The sequence below is a fragment of the Poeciliopsis prolifica genome, unplaced genomic scaffold (genome assembly GCF_027474105.1).
Source record: "Poeciliopsis prolifica strain line A6 unplaced genomic scaffold, Auburn_PproV2 SCAFFOLD014, whole genome shotgun sequence".
Classification (NCBI taxonomy): domain Eukaryota; kingdom Metazoa; phylum Chordata; class Actinopteri; order Cyprinodontiformes; family Poeciliidae; genus Poeciliopsis; species Poeciliopsis prolifica.
In genome coordinates this window covers 5,718,719-5,740,953 of record NW_026562389.1, presented here as the reverse complement: position 1 = coordinate 5,740,953, position 22,235 = coordinate 5,718,719, and the positions used below count along the sequence as shown (strand labels likewise).

The window sequence follows — 22,235 nt, the reverse complement described above, 5'->3', positions numbered from 1 at the left end:
TCAAATCTAAGTTTTTTGTTTTTTTTTTGTAAAAAAGATATAGTGAAATGTTTCCCTCTATTACCTCTATTTACATTGCTGAATGTAAAAGCATGCCACTTCAGTTTTTAATCTAAGCAAAAAAAGATATTAAAGCCTGTAGTAATCTTCTTCCGCTGCAAAATTATTTGTCATTTCATTTCTGTTTATTGCATAAACACAAATGATTATGTTTAATTTAATATAATTGTATTCAATTAGACTGAATACAATTTAATTGAATTGTATTCAATTAAAATACAACGACAATGTTGAACTATTTTAAGGATATGGATATTTTTGTAAGGCACTGCATGTGATTAAAAAATGAGCATTTCAATGTTGCTTAGTAACAGGCTTTTGATTGTACATTTCCATCTGGAAAAATAATAAATTACTGGATGAAAATCTTTCTAATTTTTACTTGTTTTTTCAGATCACATATTAATGAAAGAAAGTTATCAAACCAAAGCCAAAACAAGATTTCCAAAGCAATGTTTAATCAAATAAAACTAAAAAACATATTTGAAATCATTCAGGCATATGACTCCCACCTCTGATGCGCACCACATCTGTTCTTATGCAGCTTTTACACTTGACTGCAATCACTTGTGAATTCTTTTATTCACTGGACATAATTAAGAAAGCGTATGACAGCCTGTCTAAGGTCTCACTGGGGATTGTGTGTGTGAGAGAGATAAAATCAAGTTAATATGGTTAGAAAAAACAAGTTGTTTAATAGGATTTTGTCAAAGCACTGACTATGCCAGAGAAACCTAACCTCAAACACTTTCAAAAGGAAAGATCCTTTACTAAAACATTATTAGAAGTATTTGCTGATCTCATTCCCACACATATGCACTTGAGTGACTCCTTTAGTTCATATGTGTCATTTATTGGCAGCCCAACCTTTGCAGCTAAGACAATTTGTGAAATTTCCTCAAGGTTTAGGAGTCCAGGTTTGATTATACTTCCAGAAGTACATTTGTAAGGTCATACACTGATGTTGGACTAGAAAACCTGGCTTCAAGTCTCCACTCTAATCCATTCCAAAGTTATTTAGGACTGTTGAGGGTTGAGGTCCAGACTGTGCAGGCCAGTCAAGTTTCTCCACAGAAACAGATTCATTCATGTCTTTATGGACTTTATTTTGTGCTGGGAACATAAAATCATACCATATGTCCTGGTGTGCTGAAGTAAATTTCCTAAAAACGTCTCCATGCCTTAATCTCCTCTGAGCCAAACTTTAGACTTGATACGATGTAATCAGGTAAGTTATGTTGTCCTGCCAAACCCAGTTTCATCAACTGAACTGCCAGATAGTGAAGCGTGATTCATCATATCACAGGTGTCCCTTCTCCTGCAGTGGAGGTATGCTTTCCACCACTGTATCTGCAGCTTTGGACTACACTTGGTGATGTGAGCCTGGGATGTAGTTGATCAGGCAGAAAAACTCATTTCATGAACCTCACACACTCTTCAGCTAATCCGAAGGCCATGAAGTTTTAAGATCTTTATCTACAGGCTCTGCAGACAGTAGGCAACCTCTCCGCTCTCTGCACCTCAGCATCTGCTGACCTCCTCTCTGTGATCAAATGTGGCCTATCACTTGGTCAATGAGTTTCTGCTGCTTCAACTCCCTTCCACTTTGTTTTAAGAAAAACAATTGATTGAGGAATATTTAGTAGTCTGAAAAATTCATAAGTGAGCTTATCACACATCCTTCAACAATATGGAAGGATGTTAAAATTCACCGAACTACTGGAAACAACCCAGCCTTTCATACTTCCTAATGTTTTATCTAAAAGGTAAACTTTTGATGAGATCCAAGAAAAGGAGACGTGATGTTTCTTTATAGAGGTGTCTGACCCTCATAGAAGGACAATCATCAATGCAGTTCTTCCTCAGTCACGCTTTTACTGTAGAGAGGCCAAAGAGAAGCTATTACTCACTATAAGGTACATGTCAGTCCCCTGGGAAAAATTCCCTGTTCGAATAATAAAGTGTAGATAAATCATATTTTATTGTGCCATAAGGAAAACTGTCAGGAAACTTGATAAAACAGAGATTAAACTATCAGGCTACAATTCCCATTAGCGTGTGTGCAGATGAAACCATGCAGAACACTTCACCTCACTTTAATGAAAAATATATATTTTTTTAATGTATCATTTTAGATTTTACTGTTATTCTCACAGGAAACTGCCGTCCAACCAGGATACAAAAGTTACTGATGGCTAAGGATGTCAGAATTATTATCATATTACAACAAACAATTCAATAAGCCATTCAATAATGTTGATGTCCATAATTTTAAAGACCCATTGGTTTTATTTTCATCGATTCAGGAAGCCTTAATTTGCTACTTGACCTTTGATTATCTTGTAAAATGATCCAATTTAAACCAAGTTGCAGGCTCACCTTAAATTTGACTCTGGACATTTTATAATTTATGTTTACGGCACTTTTGTTCATGTGTAATTTCTTGCATTTTTAGAACTTTTTTTTGAATCTCTTGTGCTACACTTCTTTATTTGCCAATTCGTTTTAAGATCATTGCTGTGGCATCCATAAGCACAGCTTGGGAAAAACCTATAAAGGACAATAATATATTCTTAAATAAATTATCTCATTATGCTGCCTTTAATTTTTCCCCCTGCGTTGCCCTATCAAAAGAGTCACTTTTAAAATGCATCAAAAGAGATTAAATCAATAAGCTGACACCCGAGGAATCAGTGGAAATAAGAGTCATATATGTCCCTTAGGCTCTCTGGGACAGAGGTGAATTTAAATTACACAAAAGCTTCAGCTCTTGTCCCCCAAAAATCTTGCAAATCTGCTTGAGTTTCCCACCAGCAGCTGCTGACTAAACCCTGAATTTGTGACAAGCAAGAGACAGATCATCGCCAATGGGGAAAAATCTGTTCATAGATTATATATGATGACACTGCCTTTGAAAAATACATCTCACTCTTTGGAAAACTATCACACTAAACAGGTTGCATCACAACACTCCGTCCTTGTGACTTCTGCAGAAGTAAAATCTGTCTACTAACTCAGACCTGCACATCTTAGAGTCGAACTGTGCTCCATTCCTTAGGTCTTTGCATGAAAGGAATGCACCAAAACTGCTTATCCAAAGTCAAAATAGCACACAAAATGCTCTCATGACAGGCAAAGCATACTTTAGGTTCTGTACAAAGTCTTAATTCCTTCTTTTTATATATTCTGCTTCTAAAGAAATAGATTTTGCTTATATCTTTTTACTTTTAAAGGTGATCTATTATGCTTCCTTGAATAGGTTAGGATAAGTTTTTTTTGTTTTTTTTTTTTGCACAAAATCATTCTTAGATAAGTCTGCTCTGTTCCGAGCTCCTTTCAAAATGAGACATTTTAGGGTCTCTTGTTACTCAATAATCTGCTGATGGCCACACCCCCAACTCAACATTTACACTCCCACATAAAAATGGCTACAAATTGACGCATGATTATACAACCATGCAAGTTTAGAAAGAAGAAGTAGAGCCACCAGTATAACCAACAAAAGTGCAGAAAGTTAAGTGTTTGAATACGCTAAATAAACTAGCAGTCTGAAACACAAGAATTACTTTTAGCATTAGAAAAGTCAATCTCAAAGAGTCATTAGCTGAAAATGAAAATAATAATAACAATAACAACAATAATTATTATTATTATTGTTACTATTATATATTAATAAATAAGTCATGTATAGCTATAGTGACAAGATTGATTTAACAAGAAAAACAAAACACCTAGTCTACAAGTTGATCTCCCAGGAAATGACAAAATCAACCTCAGTCTCTGAAGAAACAATTTAACGACCGTCAATTATTTTCTATTTCCTCATAAGTTTTCTGTTTGTGTTTGTTTCCGACATTTTGGGAAATAGTCCTGTTTACCTTCTTGGCAGGGGTTAGACTAAAAGATCGATTATCAATTTCATCTGTGTGTGTGTGTAGTGGAAAGGAAGGATGTATTTAGCCTTGCCTATCGCAAATTCTGACAGTAGAGAGGAGCAGCATGGAGGCTGCAGTGGCATTTTAACAACTTCAAACCTGCCATGAAACACTCAAAAATACGTGGAATTATTTTCACTCAACAAAATTATTCTTTTCACTTCTGATTTTGTTTGTAAGCTGATGGTCATTATGCCTAACAGATCTTCGGGTGACAAGTTATTGTACACTTTTTAGAGCTGAAAAATGTCCTTGAACAATACATTTTCTGCATTCACAGATGTGAATCTGATAGCAGTCAAACTCCTGGGAGGGAAGCAAAAAGAAGGATATTTTCTGAAATGTCAGGACATTCCTTTGAACCAAACAAAAGATTTCCGTTTCATGCCTAATCCTCTGCGTATTTCAATACTTGCTGGCTTGATCTCTTTTATGAATGAAAAGTTTAAAACTATCTGGCAGCTTTTTTGATTCCCTGCAGATCTTCAAAGGCATTGCAGGTGCATTCTAATGCCTTCCCTATCTGACAGATGGATTTTTGCATTTTGTTTGGTTTCATTTATAGACATATGTCACAGCTCTCACACTGGGGCAATTTTTGTTGTGACCTTTTTCTATTGCCACACATGTAAGGACATTAAGTCTGACCTTACACGTGCATCCAGGCATCTCAAGTGCAAGGAGGTCAACTCATAGAAATGTGACTCAATTCCTTCTGGCTTGGATTTGTATAGCACTTTATCAAGTCAAAAGACTCCAAAGTGCTTCACACTGCAATTAGTCATTCACTGATTAATAGATACATTCACACTTGGATGGTGGTAAGCTACATGGTAGCCACAGCTGCCCTGAGGCAGACGTACAGAAGTGTTGACTGATTGTGTGTGCAGTCTCACACCAACTTCACAGCTGCAGTACGTATGGTTCTAGAGTTACTCAACACCAACAGAGTTTGCAAGGAAACTGCTAATTATGTACAAATAATTAATGTATACATCAGAAACATGATAATATTAATTTATCCACATACATGCAATTAATAGTTGCATATGTATACAATGCAATTGTAGATATAGAAGTGTCAGACATGCAAACAGCAGAGGAAAATACCTTGAGCAACACTAACTTCAGCTTTATTCGCGTATGTCACATGGCTTGATATGAAAAAAAACATATTTAGATACTATCTGGTGCAAGATGACAATTAGCTAATCAACTATTTTAGGTTTCATAGGTTGTTGGAACTGACTGAACTGCAGTTGGTCTAAGAGAGGAGCCTGATGAGAAGCTGTGTACATCAGTACCCAATGCAGTGCTCTGTTGCTGAGATCACCAAACTATTTGCTGATTAAACTACAGTTTCAGAACATTCTAGCAAGCCCCTAAAATACCTCTGCATCTAACACTGGTGCAAATATTCTTTCCCCATCACATGTCTGCATTTATTCACTCTAAGAGTGTTTTATTTACAACAATGACACTTTTTATTCTGAATATTAATGTATTTTTGTGTAAAAGCAACCCAGTTTATGTTTCATGAAGTCCCACTTCTGTCTTCTAAACATGTTTTTTTTATTAGGCAGAAAGGAGAAGCACAGATCATATTTTTCTTTTTCTGAATATCTAAATTAAATGTGCCAGAGAAGGTGGCTAGCATGTCTCCATGTGTGCTCAGTTTTTCTGTTGATTGGAATAGAAGAAGAAAATGTACTTGAATCCATTGGTACACACAATGTCATACATAAAAAAATTATTTGGCAGTACATTGTTTTCTTATGTGAATCTTTGAGGTCCCTTCAGTTTGGGCTTCATCTATGTCTCTTGGACACAAAAAAGCTTTTTATGTTTATAGGTAGTCATAGATTGCTACATATTTTCCCTACATTAAAATGAACAGATGTTATTTACAGTATCCCTTTCTTAAAAAAAATAGAAGAAAAAAAAAAGATTTATTTTTCCATTTATCCATCCATTCAGTTTAAACATTCCAGTCACCGTCATGCAGAAATTTAAAAAATGGCAAGGTACCCAGGAGCATACCTTACCATTGGTAATTATGAAGTGAAAACATTTTCTGTATCTCTAAGCATGTTCTCCTGCAGAGAAAACTGTGATCATATAAAAACAAGTGCCAATTGCACCCATCTGCTGAAATTGGAGGGTGGAAGAATCCTCTATTCAGAGCGAACTGATTTGCAAATATTTAACAAAAATAAAATAAACGGTAGAAGCAAATCAGTTGCAAAATGGAAGAGATTGTAGTGCTTTGTCAAATTTGTCTGTCAGAGCACTACAAAACAGGCGACAATGGAGGGCAGACCAAAATCTTAGATTAGTTTTTACAGACAAGAAGTAACATAGGAACATATCAATTTTAAAATTTAACAATATCAAATATTTTATTCTGGAACTTACCAGGTTTAATTTGAGCTCCATATTGAGGACCCCTCCGCTGTCTAAAACAGGCATCAGGTTGATGGCGAACACAGCGGCCCGGTCAGGTGGAATGGATATGTTTGGACCAAAGAAGACGTAGAAGTGCACAGAGAAGGTATCCAGCTCGTTACGCAGGGTGGGGCGAATGGGCCAGCATTTGTTCGTGTCTGATGTGGGGGCGAGGTAAATGATGCTGTCCTCTGAGGTGTGCAGGTGACTAGCGTTCTGAGACAGGCCAGGCAGTGACGCCATCAGCAGCGTGTCTGACAGAGAGAAGCCCATCGCTGTTCCAAAAGACTGAGGCATGTTCATGGACGAGCTGGGCTGTGCTCGGTCCTTCGACGAGCTGGGTTTGGAGCAGTCTGATCGGGGAAAGATAACATTTCAAAGAGGACAAATTATTGTCTTTTGCATAAAACAACTTTTAAAAATGTTTGTCACATTTTAAACAAATTCAGTTTATTGGGGATTTATGTGACAGAACAATGCAAATTTCAGCATAATTCAGTGGAAGGAAAGTGATAGCAATCTGAAAGGTGTTTTGTACCTTTTGGTATTCCACCTAAACAGACAAGCTTTGTCAGAAGGGAATTATGGTTAAAAAAATACTCAATGGAAAAGACTAAAAAGTAAAATATAGTGAAGTATTTGGTTGTAATAGACAAAATATGGAGGTTTTCAGAGTCATTCCTACATAAGTTCAGCAGTGAGGGACATTTTTATTAGATTTAAAATCTTAATGTTACATTTGTGTAATAAAATAATCAATAAAATAAAATGTCAAATAAAATGGAAAGGAAAACAGTTGAAAAATGGCTTGAAGCGGCTACGTCCTACAAGATGTTTCAAATGATTGCGTTCAGCTGGCTTCCAGAGCCACAGACTGATTCTTAATGAGACATAGATTCACTGTAATTGCTAACAGTACGCTCTCTCTTTCAACAGAAAGCCACTGCAAAATGGTCATTGATGACAACTGGCTGGGAAGCATCAAATACCAACGGTCCTCAAGGGAAAAGCATTTGTCAAAAGATTTTCTAGCTCACCCTCGTTTGCATACCGCTCTGAAGAAGCGTGAAGGATTGTGATATGTTAGAACAGCTGAAGCTCACCTAAAAATACCTAATAATGCATGCTCCAGAAAATGATGAAGAACTATATGCAGAATAAAGCCTATAGTTATTTTAGTGTACAGAGAGATGGCTATACAAAGAAGAGCTGCAACCACATGTTTCATGACATTAATAATTGAGAGAAATGTCTTTGTCTTGCTTGAATCCATAGCATAACGCATGAACTATCTTCTTTGTCCGATCACCCAGGGTAAAACACCGGCAGTGAAAAAGCTCTACACAACAATGATAAATAATAAATTGTAGCCTACTTTCTTTATGCACTGTCTAGCCATTAACTTTGCTTTTATACTGGAACAAATTCAAATAAGTTTGCAAATTTCCATTTGAGACGCTTGTAGCAACAAAAATTAATACTGTCAAGCAAAGCATTAGGAGGCGAGAACTCCAGATGGTCTCCCTTCTGAACCTGAGGTGTTCCTCAATTCAAATCTGCAAAAGGTCAAGTAAGATCTGGCTGCCAGGCAGGAGGAGAGACAGAGTGTGAATAATTAGTGTCTGTGTTGCCATGGTCACAAAGTGCACGGCACGGCGTGGAACAGAGGGGGACAATTGCTACTTGGGAGTGGACTTCCCGCAGATTTGTGAGCCATCCCTTGTAGGAACTGCATAAAAAATATCCTAAACTCCATAACAGCATGTAGTAGTTGCTCATAGGTTATTCGTCCTTTTTCCCAGTCCCTGCTAAACGATCCTGCACTTTTCTTGAACAAGCTTCTTTTACTGAACTGAAGGAATCTTTCCTGTTTTCCAAGTGACACATCTCTAATGTCAGCCTCTTCCTACAACCTCCTCAGTACATTTCTCATGATTCATTAAAGGAGTATTTTAATGTAAAAAAAAAAAAAACTATCATTTTTTTTTAAATTATGACCAGCAATCTGAGATGCTAAATGTGCAATGGTAAAGAATAAAAATACATTTTTGTTGAACAAAAAGGGTTTGTTTTCATTAAAAATAGTTCAAAGACAATATACTTGATAAATACTTGAGGAATTTTTGTTTTGCTTATTTCATATCAAGAGACAGAATATTGACAAAGATTTTCCATTTCCAGTTTTTAGTGGACATAGAAACTATTTTGATTAAATTTAGTTTCAATTCAGGACACACCAATTATGATTAAAAAAAACAGGGCATAAAACAGTAGTCTGTAAATATCTTTAAAGAGATATCTGGTTTTTTCTTAACTACACTAACATAGCGTTCCTGCTTTTCCACAAAAGAACAGCTCCAATAATTATGTCTTTACTTTTATTTTCACTATCAAATTTTCTTCTTCTATTATGGAATTAAGGGATTTTAAAACTTTAAAACTCCACAAAAAACCTTGCTATACTAAGGAAGAGCTTTCCTGACAAATATGCTGTTTTGATGGTAAAATAGATCATTTGACATTATTAGTTCATGTACATTTGTGTCCATGCCATGAGTACAAACGCACTTCAGCCCACTACTGACTTGACACAAATTCATGCTTAGTCAAAAGTACTTTACATCACTTTTTATCACTTTGAGAAACACTTTATCATCAATTTGTTATACTCAGAGCACTAATCTACAGATACAGCAGCATATTACTGATAATCACTCAGGAGAGTTATGCACTAGCTCTGATACTGACTGCCAACAGAAAGATGTTGCTCTATATTTCTGGAATCAACAAAAACACTTTATTTCACTTTAGGATTAAACTTTAATGGCAAAAATTTTTTAGACTTTAGGGAAAACATAAATGTTCACTTGGCATAAATGAATGTGTAATCTTCCAGAAGAAGCTGTTTAAAAATTTGACTGAGTGTTTCTGCTGAAAAATACTCTATTTTACATGACATGATCTGAATGAACAGCAGGTTGAGTTAATATTAGCCTAGAGATATGCAAATCAGGATTTTTTTTGGACTAGTACCGACTTATTTTCTCAGAAGTGTTTTTTCTGCTGTTTTCAATTTTGAGAAATTGCACTTTCCCTTTCTTAGGTCTTCAACACATCAGTGAGAAAAGCTGTTCTGTAGGTTCTTCTTTCACGTAATACCTTTTTAGTCTGTATATAATCATTATATAGGTGATAAACCTTATTCATTATTTCCTGAAAATACTACCTGATGTAGCCAGGAAAATGGTTAAACAAATCCCTTCTATTGTTCAGAGAGCTTAATCATAATCTCCGCCAAACATCTTGAAAGAATCAGAGGCGCCAAACTAAGAGGTGGAAAAAAACAGCTTATTCATATTCATTCAGTCTCACCTGTGACTTGCACACCGATGCGAAAGTAGACGTCTGAGTTACTCAGATACCTCTCAATGAGGATGTAGTACCATTGCTCCCAGGCAGGTACAAGGGTAACTAATTCACACGGGTTCCACTCCCTGCAGTCGAGGGCACTCGAGTTGTGCACCGGCGGCGCCCGCGCTCTCATCTTCAGCACCACGGGACAGGTGTCGCTGCTTTTGTTTTTGGTGCTGCAGTTTACCAGCTGAACCTTCACCTTTGATATGTAATTGGGAATGAAAACCCTGCACAAACACAAATGATCACATTCTCTACAGGAACAGAATATTGTACACATTAGGATATTTAAGGCAAACACAAAACCTATTTCTGTGTTTCCAGGAAAATTATATACTAATGGTCATATGAATAAAAGTCAGTTTAATCAAAATTTAGAATCAGATTCTCATTTTTGCTAAACTGGTACTCTAAAAATGTGAGATTTGTGTTGAAACAACATGCCTTAAAAAATGTAGCAATTTATGTTACCACTGGATGTTTAAGGTTCTAGACTGTGCTGAAATCAATTTTAGATTTAAATTTTGATGCAAGCGAGCTTCAAAACAATGTAATTTAAAAATGGGTTAATTTTATATTGTTTGCACAATTCATTACTTATATATTCCAATTCCATGCACGTTTTTTCAAGGCTTTAAAACATTATTTATGAACTTTATTTATAAAATATAAACAGCACTGTTAAATTCTTTGATTCAGATGAGCTATGCAGACATGTTTCTCCTTATGCAAAACATTTTTACTTTAGGCTGTTCTTCTGTTGCTTCAGAGAAGTTGTCATTTCTACAGGGACATCCACTATTTGACTGGAGGGTTGCAGTGAATGATGCATATTACTAATTATAAACAGTGACTCACTCACTATTAGCAATGCATAAGGATACTCGGTAAAGCTTTATTTGATGGATTGTGAATAAGATGGTCATGACACCGTCATAAACATGACATAACATCTGTCATGAACATACGAAAGTCTTCATGAATATTTATGACTGTTGTCGTAAAGTGTCATTCGGTAAATTATGACACTTTTAATACAAAGCTGACATTATTCAAAATGTCTTTGTTGACATTTTTAATTTCTTGACATTAACCAAGAAATTGTGATCTGACATAAATTTGTTATTAAAGTTTTACTGATTAAGGCAGTAATACTTTTGATTACGGTGTCATGACAGTCTTATTCACAACCCGTCAAATAAAGTGTTACCGAATAATCTAGCAAGAACCGATTATTTTATGACCTGATCCAATGACTTAACATAGTTTTCAGTAACAACTTTAAATTATGTCAGCAAATCAATAAAAACAAGAACATACTGCTGGTTTTAGTAGAATTCAAAAGCAAATAAACACAATCCATCCTCACATTTGCTTTTTAAGATCCCACAAAAAGAAAACACTCACTTGTAAAGTGCTGATCTGTTATGGATTGGGATCATCTGGTCAATGAAGTATCCAGGATAAAGCACTGATATTCCAATCAACTTCTGGACGATGAGCTGTGGTTGGAACAAATACTGGCATTCCTCAGACAAACCCTGAAACAACATCACAGCAGCAGTTTCAGCCGGTATTTCATCGGTTTTCTCATTAATATTCCTCTAAACCTGGTAAAGAGAAGATTAGGTATCATTCAGATGCCAAAAATTCTCTAATGGACTGTGTGCATTAAGCTTGTCAGCCTCCTGGATTAATATGACTCTGTCCTCCTCCTCTCCGCTACACAGCGTAACATGCACACCCACCGTTTCATTTGTGTTGCTCTGAACCATTAATGATTCAGAGATGAGGCAAGCACCGAGAATGACTTAAAAGCCAGGAGTCCAAGTGTTGCTTCCACACACGATCGGCTTGAAATGTGTTTGGAAAAGAATAGAACCTGAATTTGAAAGGACAGGTTTGAATACAAAATGAGGTCTTACATCCCTATCATCTGATCACTAACCCCCTTGTGCATAAGCAACAATTACTGTGGCGTATCATTACTCTAGGAGCTGCAAGGGTGACCTCTTGATTTATTACAGCCTGTCCTCCTGGCCAGCAGCAAACGTCTTCTAGAGCAAGCTGGGTTTTAATTAAGACTCTTTCAAAATGGATTTTTCAAATTTGGTCGCTTTACTTTGTATCGGGTGATAATAGTCCTAAATTTGACCATCTCAAACATAGAAAGTGAGTAGTTTACTTTAGGCAGGATTTCGGGGGTTTTCTTTTGTTCTTTCAAGCTCCATTAGAGCCATGAAGCATCAAGATTCCCTAAAGAAATCCTGCCCAACTGCATTATTTTAATGCCTTTATTCAGACATGCCCACAGAGGCTGTGCGTTTTTCAGGGTCAACTCTGGGGTATACGGTTAGTTTAAATTCAGCGTTACCTGAGCAATCTCATGCAACAGTGCTGCAATGAATGCAACCTTAAAAGATTTATGTTAAACTCAAGGCTCATTTCTAATTCTTTTGTTTTTAATGTACTTATGTTGCTTACCTGACAGCACTGACTTCAGCGCGGGGATGACTTAAATGTCATTTCTATCTGTCAGCAGCTCTTTAAATAAGATTCTTCCAGTTGCTGGTGTGAACAGATTTTGCACATTACTTCACCAATTAAATTTTTATAAGAGGATCTTCCTGTGCACAATTTATTAATGGGCCATTAATGTTTTAGATTTTCACAGACTTGTTCATCTACTGGAACATGGGCAGCACATGTCTGATTCCAGTTGGAGGTTTTATGATCAAGTCTGAGGCAATGCTACTCGTTTTCCTCCATTTGTGAAAGTCTACATAGAGGCTTCAATCTTAAAGTAACATCATCATACAAGCAGGTGGCGATAGAGCAGATATAACCGGCATCAAGATTCAGAAGAAGAGCATTGATTAGTGAAAGGAGGTCCAGCTCTCTTGTTGTAGAGCTTCACATTTCGGGGACTTCTGTTTTGCCTATTGTGATTGCTTAATTTTATTAATCATTTTCATAAAAGCAACTTTTAAGTATAAACAATTTTACTTTAAAAATACTAGATCTGATGTTTAATTCTGAATTTCTGCCATTTTATGTCTAATTTACATCAATGCTCTTACTGTGATTGCCGTGTACGATCACTGGTCATTATAGATCACTTGGTGTCCCCTTCAAATTAAATTTTGCCCTTTTAATGGCTCCCATTTTTTATTTATTTTTTTCATCTTGCAGCAGTCAGCTAAGACTGACTTACACAATCAAACACAATCTCGGGAGTCTTTGGTTTACATGTGAAGATAGTTAATCAGTGTTTTGAACCACAACTTTTCTAATTTATTCAATCCAACACACTGGGCTGAAATGGGAATAAATCCATGAAGATAAACAGGAACAACAAATGTGTGCAAAGGACTTCCTAAGACAGAACCATCAAAAATAAAATATAAACATATTAGAGTGACTAATTTCTGCTAAATTAGAAAGTGTAAAAGTTCCTGATGACTTAAGCTGCCATCATTCAGCCACCGCAAGAGCAGGCCTTGCTTGTGGTGCCAATGGGCTAATGGATAAAAATTCCCAATACTACTTATTTTATGGCACCTGTGCTTTAAGAGTTTTAGTATAATTTTTTATATGTAGTTGAAAATTCTTTCACAGTTCAAGATAGTTTACCAGCGTTAGTTTACTAGAATTTGATGCTTTGACAAAGTTGATACAATACCTGAAAGTAAAAATAAATAAAAATGGGGGATTATGTTTGAAAGTTTTATGAACCCGTTTAATGTTCAGTACCCATAGTTTCACTAAAATATTTATAGATTCTTCTAACAGTAGTGAGGAGGTAGTTATTAGTATAAGGTGATTTCTAACATATAAAGATCAACACATATACGGCTTACATTTTCTACTGACATTTCCAACACACATATTTGATCTTTAAAATATTTGCTTGAAGTCAGTTCAAGCAAATTAAATAATTCACAGAAGCAGTCATCTGAACTCTAATTACCTACTGCAAGTAGCAAAAAGTTTTGTAAGTCAAAGAACCAACAACTAAAAGCTGCTTATTTGTTCCCTAAGATGCTGCCTGGAACCTCCCTGTTCTTTATTTTCATCCTTTTCAAGTTGAAATCAATCCTTTTTCCTTTAAAATTGCTTCATATTTTTATTTCTGTGTATACGGTGTAAAAGTAGAAGCTTTTTCCATTTTAAGCCACAGTGGCTTGCATCCCCAATGTCCCAAAAAGAAAACCAATTCCTTTGTGCATTTGATGTGATGGAAATTTCTGATGATATTTTTGATTGTTGTGTACTATGTGTGTTTTGCCAGCCAGTGAAAACCACAGAGCACGCACAACAGAGCACCGTACTGGTCACAAATAAGTCACCCGAAATGGAAATCAGCAGGCTTTTATGCAGCCAAATAGGAGAACAGGATGAGATAAAGTAAAACTCTCTGATACCGTTCTGCTTCTTTTGACTCTGCACCACAAGCTGGAATACAAATACTGGTACCTTCTGACATGTTTTGTTTTTTTTTTAATCCATGAAAGGGAGTTAAGCATGCATGAAAAAAAAATTGTAGTTGATCTCATTAAAATTTTGTTACCAGTCACCACTGATGAGTAATGAGCAACATAAAAGTGACTCAAGCATCTAATTTGCTGCCTTAAAAGTAAATGCTTGATGGAAGATTTCCACAATTCCGCCATGTTAACTGCAAGGCTGCAGCGATTGCAATATTGGTCTACCAGGTCAATATCAAGGCAGATTTATTCACAGCATGTGTTTGTCAGTGGAGCTCGGGGAAGTCAGTTAGCTTTGATAAATGCCCGGGCTCACCTTGACTGAGATCTTGCCCTCATCCTTGGGTAAATGTGCGGCTAAGAACCAGTCTCCTGGGAGAGGGCTAGTCACATTGAACGCTCCGGTTGTTCGGTTTGGAAGAGTCCAGGTCAGGGTCACGGCGAAGGACCCCGGGACAACCGTATCCCGAGGGAAGCGGGTATAAAGGGGGTTGATCACCGGAGGAGCTCCTGACCTGAAATACCTATTAATAGCAAAGCCACAATTCAAACCAAAGCAACACTTTCATGAACAAAAAAGGCAGCAGCCATATGAGAAATTGATATGCAAGTGTGGGGAAAAGTATTTGTCTCCTTACAAGTTTGATCTCACACAAAACAGTTTTATATCAGACAGAGACAAGATGATTAATTACAAAATCCAGTTTTCAAATAATTTCATTCATTAAGATGGGAAAAAAATATCCAAAGTAGTATGGCTGTATGTGAAAAAGTAATCAATCAGGCCTTAGGGGATCTTAGCAAAACTAAAACAGCAGGGTTAAATTATGCATTTAGTGAATTAACAAAGGGGGCAATTATATTTTCATGTATGCTGGTGGGTCTGAATAGATTTTGACCAATAAAAAGTGTCTCATCAGTAGGGGGCCAATACTTTTTAACATCTCTGGAGGCACTTCAGCTGTGTGAGCACAGATGGATGGCCTCTATAAAATATGAATAATTCAAATTGAGCATCACTGTCTTTCATTTTTATTAAAAGATCACTAGGACACATGAGAAATTTTGCAGCACTCACCATAAACTATGACAGAAATAGATATGCAATATTAAAAGCTAATGCTAATGCTTTTACAGCAGCTCCTTTATGATTCTGAGCTGCTGGTAACAGTTGACCTTGCTCAGATAACCACCCCGTCCTCCACAGGTAAAAGGCTTATGATTGTCCACTTATTCCCTTCAAAAAGGAGGCGACTCTGAAGTCATTGTCTTACACTGTCACATTGCGGTTTGGGCAGCTGTCTCCAAACGTGCCCCCTTGCTCCTTGAAGGTGATGAGGTTCCAGACGGCCATCATTGTGTCTTCAGGCACATTGAAGTGGAACAGCTCCACACTGGCAAAGGAGTTGAAAGCATTTAGCTTACGAGGCGTACGGGTGAAGTAATCGGTCACAAAAAGGCAATCTAGGGAGAACAAAAACAAAAACATGGGTAAAGCACTTGATCTTTCTTTGAAAATCTGTCCAGTTAATTTGTATCTATACCACATTGTTTCTGCTTGTTGTTCTATTAATTGTTTTTTTTGTTTTTTTACTTTTAATTTCTCAAAATATAAAAAAAATTAATTAACAGAACAATGCAACACTAACACCAGAAAAAAACATCTTATGTTGCATAGACTTTTCTTTTTCAGAACAACTACTGTTAGCATAATTTTCTGCACATGCTGTAAGAGTAATGCATTTATATGCATTTTGTGTTCATATAACAAAGATGGAAGAACCTTATTCTAGCATTTAATCTAACAATAAACCAAGAGTGGTTTAATGTTAGATATGAGCAGAAGGACTTTCCCGACATATAAACCAGAGATTGGAGGTTTGAACTTAGGGTCTGGGCACCACATAAAGGTTTAATAAAAAAAAAGAAACTTAAAAATTGTGAAAAATCTAACCATAACATTTTCTGAGAAGAGAAAACACATCCCAAGTTGAGAATAACCATTTCGAAACCATTGCTGGATTGATCATTACCACAACTAGAAAGTCCCCTAAGATAAACATTTTTACAGTTAAAATATCAAATACTTAATCGATGACTTTATGAGTTTATTTTATCTCCAGACTGGTAAAAGGCAGGACAGACATGCCGTTTAAGAAAGGCATGTGTTCATAAGTCCTGGAATAAAACCCAAAAGGTTCAACAAGACTAAACAAGCACTAGTCCATCAAGTCACCACAAACAGTAAGGAGGACAGTAATGTGTTCTTACATTGATTACTTCACTCCCTGATATTTGCTTATTGTATTATATTTCTTTTTGCGGCACCCCTGACAGTTTCCAGTTAAAAAATGAAAAATACGTGAAATATCAGTGAGTGAAAAGAAGCAACAAAGAAGTTTCAAAATTCCTAAACGTATTGTCATCTTATTCCTAAAGTTGAAAGTCTTTTAAATGTATCCAGGAATTTTACAGTATGTTCTCTCAAGAAGTATAGCACAATAACGAGGATGCAGTGTTTCAAAACTACAGCTGGAAAGCAACAAGAGCTAAGTAGCTGACTGCAGGCTCCACCTGTGTAGATAACCTGACTAATTAACCACCTGATATCAGCTTGTTAAACTCCCAATCTGTTACTGTATAAAGTGCTGCAAGACAAAAAGGGCTAATATTTTACATGTTTGTCATATTGTACAAAAGATATATTTATGGAGCATCAATATATATATTTTTGTTTGTTTAGTTTTCTCATTTCTAACAAGAAAATTCCTTTTCATTGAAATGTATCTCTTCATAAAAAGAAGACCGAGCTTGAACATTCATATTTGGATTCAGCTCTGCCCCCAACATCTGTCAGGAATGTAGAGAAAGCTGAAGTAGATGAAGAGAATGACCCAATCAGGAAACTTCTCCGTTCTCTTTTATTTCACTCAGACAAGGTAAATTCTTGGAAACCACATTGGCTATAATCCCAGGACCCATTGGAAAATAGTTTTAACATTATCATTATGAAACCATAATGACAATATCTGCTATTATTTTATTTAGATATCTTTGTTTACGTCAGTAAATGTAATTATAATGTAATCCAAAAATGATTAGTGAGATTTCTTGAATTTACCTGTTTTTTGTTTGTTTTTTTGTTTGTTTTTGTTTTTTTGCTTGTACTCAAGGTTGTAATCTAAATATTTTACTTTCCTTTGAAAAAGACTAAGCTGATCTTGTGGCATTTGTAGTACAGTAATTTGATCTGATTTACAGGCGATAGCAGATATTTAAAGAAAATGTATTGAGAACTTATTCTGTTTTTTCCTCGAGGCTTAACATTAATTTAAATGCACTTTTCTTGATATTCTATGTTCTACCACACAAATCCACAACAGAAAGCTCCTCACTGAACCTAAAAATGCCCTTCAAAAGCTTAAATGAGCCAAATTTGTGATCATAGGTTTTGAACGGCCCTTGAAGCTGCTGACGAATGTGCTTAACTAGTATCCTTCACAAGGAAAAGTCCAGGATTACACATAAAAAGAGCAACATCTGGCAGGTGTAATCTGCCACATTACCGACATGAGCTGGGCTGACACCAAGTACACCCTGCAGGTGGGCAAAAACCCCAGGTAACTGCATGCGAGTCAGCTAATTGCCACACTAGCACATAAAGCATAAGTGTTATCATAAACATAAACAACAGCACAGGTTGCAGATTTTCATGGGAACGACAAGGAGGCATAACAATTTTTTCATCTGTGGTGAACGTTCTCCATTTATAACACCTTTTCTCTTTGTGTTTGCGCATGACTCTTCTTACGTCCCGTCCTCGCTGTAGCTGTGGTGACATCGCTCCACTTTTGAGAATTGCAAATTGCTTGCAAATCATTAAAAAATGAGAACTGACACAAATCTTTTGAGGAAGAAATAAAAAAGAAAACCCAATTTGTTTAACAGGTGAGCCAATACAGCAAGCAAGCTCATTGTACCAATGTGCCCATTTGTGTTTGCATGTTTTTTACAAGTGTTCAATTGCCCCCCTTTATTATTAGAAAATAGCAAAGAAAAGTGACCCTGTATGCTGAGCAGAAGCTGATGTGTTCATGCATAAAAAGTAAATGGTTCCCCTTAATGTGTTGTGTTGTCTAATGTTTGTATATTAATTTAAAAAGATAAAAATGGCCTTTCTATGCTTTTCCCACCCCCTCGCTCTACAACCAATTCTCAATGCATTCACTGATTCTCACCTACAGTCATGGAAGGCAGCCTCAAATACAACAAAAATACAGAAAAAAGAAGTGGAAACTGAGAGCGGTAGAGCAGACTTGGTCTCAAAGCTAAAGCCTAATCCTATACAAAGCTCCAAAATGTCTACTTTTCTCTTGTGTGAGCCTTTTCTGGACTTTCTGCATTATGTTTCCGCTTCTTTGCAGTGAAATTCCTTTTTGCTTTTTCATTTTATCAAAAATATGCCTGAGGTCAAAGACAAAAGTGCAAAAGGATGAGTTTGAAGTTAACACTTTTGGATTTTAAGAATATTTTCTGTATTTTCTTCCCACCCTATAAAAAATACAGAAGGTGATCATTAATTTGATAGAAATGTTTCAGAGGAAAAAGTCACCAATCTTCCTAAATTTTGAACAAGTCTTCCACTTGATGGTGATTACACAACGACAAAAAATCTTTAACTTACAACAGTACAAGCAAAGCAAGTCTATTACAAACTGTAAATTCACTGTAGTTTATAAGTATAACAGGATTGTCCATGTAAATGATGAGGCTGGAAGAACAATGGATTAATCAGTAAAGCAGCTAAAAGCCTGATGGGAATTCTGGAGGAGCTGTACATCTTCATAGCTCAGGAGGAGCTCATATGTTATTTTATTAATCTGGCTTTTAAAAGTTGTCCAAAAAGTCAAAGAAAACCACAATAAATTCCATTTGCTTTTTATTGAAGGCTATGAAGGAGATATGGCAAACGCAGAAAAAACTCACACTGCACTTCACTCTAAACACATATTCCTCTCAGTGAGACATGGCGGTTGCAGCATCAGGTGAAGGGAAAAGTTTTGTTTCAGCAAAGAAGGGAGACCTGGTCAGAGACGACGACTCAAACAATACAACCAGATTCACATTGAAATGGTTCAGATGAAAGCATATTCACATGTTAGAGTGATGAGTATGTGGCAAGACTTGAACATCGATGTTCACTTACAAAGTGCATTTAATTTGACTGAGATTGAGGCATTCTGCAATAACGCAAGCAAAAAAGTATTTACAAAACGCAGACATGGTCCAAAACTCTTCCAGCATTGAAATGTGGTTCGACAAACAATCGATTAATGATTTCACATTTTATTTCTAATAAAATTTGGAGAACCACGCAGAAGCTTTTTTTATTGTACCATTACGCACCACTTTGAATTGATCGCATAATAATCTCAGTATATTGCATAAACATTTATAGTAGTAATGTGATGTAAATATACAAAACAAACATTTTTCAAAGCCCTCTAGATTACTGCTTTTAGTAATTAAAATCCATCTTGCATTATACATTTTGCTTACATTCTAAACTGCTACCTTTCCCTTTTTAATTGCTGGTTTTGGGTAGCATGCAAAATTAATTGCACAATTTTATCTCTTTATGTGAGCAGTAGACGTTATTTTGGATGCCGCAGTCAAATTAATTTCTGCAGCTTGGATGTGTGCCTTTATGTCTAATTGCCAGCATTTTTACATTCTATAAGAACTTATCACAAGGGAATTATACTCTGTAAATATTCAGAAATATGAGACATTGCATTTGCAGGAAGCTGCAACCTTATGTTTACCTATAGCTATCTAAACATGGCAAAGTGAAAACATATCCACATTAAAATTAATTTTACAAAGTAAGCTGATCTTTTTTCTTTTTTTTTGTATTTTGAATGTATTTTATTTCACAAATATTTGAAATTTTACATCCAAGCAAACAGTGGAAGCCTCAGTGACACAGAGGATCCCTTTAACGCCGAGCTGTAAATATGCCAAAAACATCTCCATATGCTTGTTTTGTTTGTCAGCTTAATGAAGACATCTCATCAGAAGATAAAAGCAACCGAGCGCTTACCGGCTTTCTTGCACTATGCTTCTGAATTTTAGTAATCTCTTCAAGGAGCACCTCCCTACCACAGATTTTACTCTGGAAGAGAAGCTTAATACAGACATAATCCTGCTTTTTGTCATCTCAATGTGAGATTTATGCATGAACACCTCACACGGCTGTCTGCAAACTTTAATTTTTAACAGCAGGATTTAAGAAAGCGTATGCTTTTATAGATTTTCATGTGTGTGTGAGCGGGTTTGTTGGGGATAAGATGCTGGAGACGAGTGCCCACAACAACAAGGACTTCACCCTACTGCTCACACCCACCAAGTGCAATCTGCTTGAAGATAACTCAGTTGGAATCATTTCCAGACCTTCTGCCCTGAGTGACATTCACACATATCCACTGTAAACATAAATGATTCTCCCCCATTTATTCCCAGGTTTACTACATATAAACCCAGGAAAATAGTAATAAAAAGTCAGATTTCAGCTTTCTGTCTCCAGCAAAGTTACAATAAACTGATGGAGCAAAACAGCAACAAGTCTGCAACATTCTCAGACAGATGCACAGAAAAGTACAGTTTGTCCTGCATTTTGTTGTTGTCCCAGAATCCAGAACAGAGATTTTAATACGTTTAGCTTTGACATGTTGGTGGCTGACACTCCAAAGCCCAATAAAGCACTTAGAAAAATAACTAAAGGTCATTATAGTATTGCAGTTTTTTTGCTTACATTAGGAGAAAAAGAGAAATACTAACTCTCAGATTGTTAAATTATATTTTGAAGTTTGAAGTCTGTGGGTAATTATGAAATTAGAAACAAAAAGTAACTACGGTTTTGGACATATTTACGTACATTGCACTTTATAATAAACAAATTAAACACACAACGAAAGTTAACAACATAAGCGTCCAGTCTGATGTGTTTTCCTCCCTGTCAGTTTCATAACCGATACATTCTTCAGCATCGTTTATCTCAGTGAACCATAATTGGCAGTTATCTTTTCCTCATTCCTGTCATTTAAAATGATGATTATTGTTATTATTTTTAAACCGCTGGCAGCAGTGAAGGCAGCAGCGAAGGGTGGATGCTCAGGCAACTAAACCAGACCGGGATGCGGTGCTGCCACCGCCGCTCGTCCTGCTGCTCCAGCTCGGAGGATTTCAGCACCACCAACAAAAGGAACAGCTCCGCGAATCAAAGCGGCGGCGGCAGCACACACAAACACACGCATCCACTCACCTCCAACAGCGCAGAAAAAGGTGTAAACAAGCAAGAGGAGCCTCGGAGGGCTACATCCCGAGCCCCGACGCTCCAGCTGCAGCATCGTTAAAAGCCGAACGCGTTGTGAGGGGGGCTCCAGCCCGGCTGCAGGTCTCAGGCGCTCTGCTGGTCTACATTTTTTCTGATTATCTGCCAGCGACCAGCTGTTTGTGCATGACGTCATTCCGACGACGACGTCGCCGGCGCCTCCTCTTCAGCTTTGATTTGGCAACCTCAATATGTCGAGCGATGTGATTGGACCAGCGGCCTTGTCTGTCCGCCGCACGCTGCGGACGTGGACTGCAGCACAGGGCCTCGTCACAGCCGGAGCCGGAGCGTCCGCCGGGCCACCGCGCACAGGAGGCTGGAGAGGACTACAGAGGCTGCAGCTGCCCCCCGAACCTGCGACTCTGTCTCCTTCTCAGGGAGCCGACACAAGGTTAGCAAGGACTTAGTGCTGCAAAGCCCCCTAAAATGTGTACCTATTTCTGTAGCAGTGATTTTCAACTTTACTGTCTTTATTTTATGTTTATCTTTGTGGAAAGTTTG

General features: G+C 36.8%; 1 protein-coding gene across 1 annotated transcript in view; it reads right to left on the bottom strand.

Moving 5' to 3' along the window:
• tmem8b (transmembrane protein 8B) overlaps window positions 1-21,826 on the bottom strand; it is a 46,754-nt gene extending 24,928 nt beyond the window's left edge. Inside the window, exons 1-6 of the mRNA XM_055039421.1 lie at window positions 21,666-21,826; window positions 15,616-15,805; window positions 14,658-14,865; window positions 11,262-11,395; window positions 9,813-10,081; window positions 6,411-6,793 (exon numbers count right to left, since the gene is read on the bottom strand). Of these exons, the coding sequence (XP_054895396.1) occupies window positions 6,411-6,793; window positions 9,813-10,081; window positions 11,262-11,395; window positions 14,658-14,865; window positions 15,616-15,805; window positions 21,666-21,750 (1,269 nt within the window). The 5' untranslated portion in view covers window positions 21,751-21,826. The remainder of the gene's footprint in view (window positions 1-6,410; window positions 6,794-9,812; window positions 10,082-11,261; window positions 11,396-14,657; window positions 14,866-15,615; window positions 15,806-21,665) is intronic.
• Window positions 21,827-22,235: the final 409 nt, after the last annotated feature.